The 4,511-nt window shown below is 48.3% G+C and overlaps 1 protein-coding gene across 1 annotated transcript; it reads right to left on the reverse strand.

Moving 5' to 3' along the window:
• Positions 1–2,182: 2,182 nt before the first annotated feature.
• On the reverse strand, positions 2,183–3,248 carry LOC119368094 (ethylene-response factor C3-like). The gene has a single exon (XM_037633443.1). It carries the CDS (start codon positions 3,246–3,248, stop codon positions 2,409–2,411), a length of 840 nt encoding a protein of 279 aa, XP_037489340.1. The 3' UTR covers positions 2,183–2,408.
• Positions 3,249–4,511: the final 1,263 nt, after the last annotated feature.

Consider the following 4,511-nt stretch of genomic DNA (forward strand, 5'->3'; position numbering starts at 1 on the left):
CATATCAGTTTTTTTGTAAAAAAAAGTTAAGTAACCTAACGCATGTAGACATTCAGCTATTCCAAGCCTTGATGAATTAGCTAATCAGTTTTTCTATTCCTTTTGAAAACACTAAGAGGCTCATCAGTCTTACATAGGGGTGGGGTGTGCGTATATGCGTTCATAGAAATGAGTGTATACGTGTGTATATGAGTAATTGTGTCTATGTTAAAAAAAGTAATAAACAATTCTATAGCATCTCCTTCTTAGCTTTATAAAGTTATCTACCATAGTCATTAATTCTAACACCCACACAACATCACTAATTATTTATTGTTACTAGGAAAATTACCCGTGCGTTGCAACGGGGAACACGCTAGTAAAACATTGTCATGGTGTGAAAACATGCATGAAAAAAAATGAAAGGATTATACTCCCTCCGTTCTAAAATAAGTGTCTCAACTTTATACTAAATTTAATACAAAGTTGTACTAAGGTTGAGACATTTATTTTGGGACGGATGGAGTATGTGTTTTTACGTCCTCGTCGTATCTGGATTGACGCCTTTTTTTTACTGTTGTGTACAATGACATGAAAGTGTACATACCATTGGCTAATATCATATCCGCCTTAGGAGTATTGTACATTATATTTTTCATCTATATATCTTCTGTAAGAAGTAAGATCATGGTTCGAATAAAGTTGTTCACGCTACCATTGCTCGTCATATAATCTCAAAATAATATATGCATAATCGGACTCGCCAAGATAAAGACAAGATGTTGTATTTTATGATGTTATGTTTTCTGCACATGCAATGGTAGTTTCCTAGGAAAATAATCTCAGTAAAACAACTGAAATAAAAACGAAGGATATTTTACTGGGATCTGATACGAACATCAATAAAAATAGATCAGACCACTATCAATTAACGCACACACATATATGGAACTGTGCTCGATTTTTACTCAACGTGGCAAAACAAAAATTCTGCAAATGAATGATAATTGACGAACTGTTATTAGGGTTGAAATGCGATTGCTATGTGATTTGAGTATTTCCTCCTAATTTTACTTTTCTGTCGATCATCTGGAAGAAAGACTGCTATATGTTTCTAGTGATTTGGTCATAACTTGAATTCCATGTTATATATGCAGCACTACATGATTGCCTTAACACCCCTTTTTAAGAGTACATGTGCTAATCTGATAATCTAGATCAAAAATATGCTAATGTTGGAACCAAAATATGCAAAAGAACGTAAATTACAATATATACATTGAAGATAAGTACTAAAAACACAATTCCATAACGGTGCTAGCTGACTTGTATTATTCTTGTAGCATAATACTGCTATTGTTTGCTTGTTTGATTAACTACAGGGCCAGTATTTTGATTTCACTTGAGAAAGTAAGTGAATCTTCTTCTGATGCATGATACCACCTTTTGTGTTCATCATGCACTGTTTTTTTCCAGTTGTGTATAAACTAAACTGAAGCTATCAGTTAAATGTGAGATCGATCAAAATGGCTAACAAAATGATGCCAATTTATGCATTTGCAAACATCTAGCGTGTTGCAACTAATTTTCTCGGCTCTCTTTTTCTGAGCTGCAGGTTGACTCCCAAACAAAGCAAAGTATAAAAAAATAAAAACAAAAAAAAATACATGTAAGAACCAGGGATTGAACAGTTAAATGTGAGATCGATCAAAATGGCTAACAAAATGATGCCAATTTATGCATTTGCAAACATCTAGCATGTTGCAACTAATTTTCTCGGCTCTCTTTTTCTGAGCTGCAGGTTGACTCCCAAACAAAGCAAAGTATAAAAAAATAAAAACAAAAAAAATACATCTAAGAACTAGGGATTGAAACCCAGAACTCCCGCTTGCAACCATGAGGCATTGTTCATGTTTGATTTGTCTTTTTAGCCACGAGTTCCTTGAAGGTACAAACTTCACAAAATTGTGCACTGAGTTTACGCATAGGAGCATCTTGCATCACAAAAAGAATTGGAATATTTTGAATTTTTTTCTATTTCCTTTATTTTTACTGTTCACCAACATCCGAGCTTGGGTTCTGGATTGAATTATCGGTGTGGTTATCTATTATATTCCTTTTTTTCATATTATAGGAGAACAAATAATAACAGCCCATACCGGTCCAGAGAAATCCAAACTTGGCGCCTATGTCATGTCAGAAGTGTCTCCGACCATCTGGCCATGAATAGCTCATGCAAAAACGAATATTTACAACCATTTGTTTTGACTGAATTCAAAGCGAAACATTGACGCTTAAAAACGTGCACAACCAACGATTTACACTATCATTTCTCAATGCTATCTAGTCCAACTGAACACTGGAACTATCGAGACCAGACCAGCAACAACAACAGACAAGAAAGCAAAAAAAAAGCGATCAATCCATCGTCAGATGGAGTGATGACTCGAGCACCATGAACTGGAGGCAGACGTCATCATGTCGTCGGAGAGGCCGAGCAGCTCCTCGAGGTATTCTGCGCCGAGGTCCTCAAGCTCCATCACGCCCTCCGGCCGGCCCGTCCGTACGGTCCTGACCTTTTGTTTTGTCGCCGCCCTCCTATGCATGGAGTGGCGCCGCTTCAGCGCGAGCACGGGTGACAACCCGTCGGCGCGGCCACACACGTCGTCCTCTGCGCCCTCGAGCGAGCGCCGGACCTGGTCGGCGGGGAAATTGAGCACGGCGGCGCCGCCCCGTATGGCGAAGGCGGCCTGGTCGTACGCGAGCGCCGCCGCCTCCGGGCTATCGAACGTGCCCAACCACACCCGGACGCCGTCCCGCGTCGAGTCCCGGATCTCCGCCGCGAACTTGCCCCACGGCCGCTTCCGCACCCCGCGGAACGCGCGCCTACTGCCGCCCGCGGCCACCTTGGCCTCCTCCTCTTCGCTGACCTCTCGCTTCACGGCCGTTGCCGCCGTCGCGGTGGGAACGGGCGCTGTCGCGGTGTCGGTGTGCATGTCCTCCTGGTGCTGGGAGAGCATGTCGAGCAGCAGCATCTCGTCGGCGTCGCTGGCGTCGAACGGGAGCAGAGGCGGCGGCGTGGCCGGGGCGCGGTGGTGCCATGGCGCAGTGTCGGCGGAGCCGGTGGAGGAGCCTGGCGATTGGAGGGATGCTGCTGCTCTGTGGTGGTTCTGCGTGGTCATGGCGCGGCGCGCCAAGAAGTTGACGACGCCGGTGGTGAGCCGGGGTGACGTGGAATAAGAGGAAGCTGTGCTGCTTGGATCAGACATTGATGTCGAGTTGGAAGTTCTGGAAGTGCGTCTCCATGGTTTTTATACTAGTACCGGTGGCGGCTGGCTTCCTAGTTCGTTGAGAATGGATGAAGCAGGGGAGGGCAGAACTGGAATTATAGGAAAATGCTCTGTTTCCTGGTTTCTTTCCCTAACAGATAATTTTTTTGAAACGAGGCAAAAGACTTACCATTTTCATTGATTAAGAAAAAGAGAATTGCCTGGTTAATTGACGGGAAACCGGGCTAAAACCGATACAACACAACCCACATGACATGGGCACCACCGGCCAACCTGGCCACCGACATGGAATAGAAGCCACGACGGCACATGCCAACGGAAGGCCACACTCGCAAGCAACCGACAGCTCCGACATTGATGACAAGCAACACAAGGAAAATATGCAGGACTTGCGCCGACCGTGCCCCAAAGAGCACCTCGGACACGCCGGGAAGAACCGACTACCGAAGACCACGCCGCGACCCAAGCTCCTCTCGACGCCAACACCGTTGCCAAACAGAAACCAGCGCCCCGCCTCAGCAAACCACGCGGCGAAGATGCCGCCATTGACGGCGAAGATGCCATCATCCTCCAGTCTCTCAGTCGTCGCCGGCTCCGAAACGATGCCCCCAACGAGGAGAAAGACGCGAAGACGCCTCCATCGCCCGATCCAGCGGATCTGAGGTTTCCCTCCGGAGCCCAAGCCATGGGGAGAAGGGGCACCTCCACGACGACGCTTCCAAGAAAGATCGCGGCACCCGCAGGCGCCGCCGTCGCCGGCTCCGGTGAAGACCGGAGCAAGGATTTCTCCCGGAGATGTGCCGACCACCTGCCACCATCGACCGCCGCCCACAAACCACCGCCCCTGCCGAGGCCGACCTCACTCTAGCCACGGGATCCCACGATCCACCGCGACCAGATTCGCACCACCTCCTGGCCGAAGCCGCCACCACCACACCCGGGGCCGCCGCCCCGGAGCCCAAGAGCCGCCACGTCATCGTCTTCACCATCTGCAGGAGCCCGGCCAGGCCCGACGGCAAGGGGCCCACATCGCAAAGCTGGAGGCAAGGGAGGGCCTGACCAGACTGCGACCTCGCCCCAAGCCTTGCCTCGGTGGGCCGGAGGACAGCCAAAGCCGCCGCCGGAAGGCTACAGCCGAGCCGCACCAGATCTGAATCGCCGGAAGCCGGAGCCGCACGAGCGAGATAGAGCCGCCGCAGCCGCCTAGCCTCGACCCACCGTTGGACGTAGCGAGGCCGCCGC

Source organism: Triticum dicoccoides, chromosome 2B (genome assembly GCF_002162155.2).
Source record: "Triticum dicoccoides isolate Atlit2015 ecotype Zavitan chromosome 2B, WEW_v2.0, whole genome shotgun sequence".
NCBI classification, from domain to species: Eukaryota; Viridiplantae; Streptophyta; class Magnoliopsida; order Poales; family Poaceae; genus Triticum; species Triticum dicoccoides.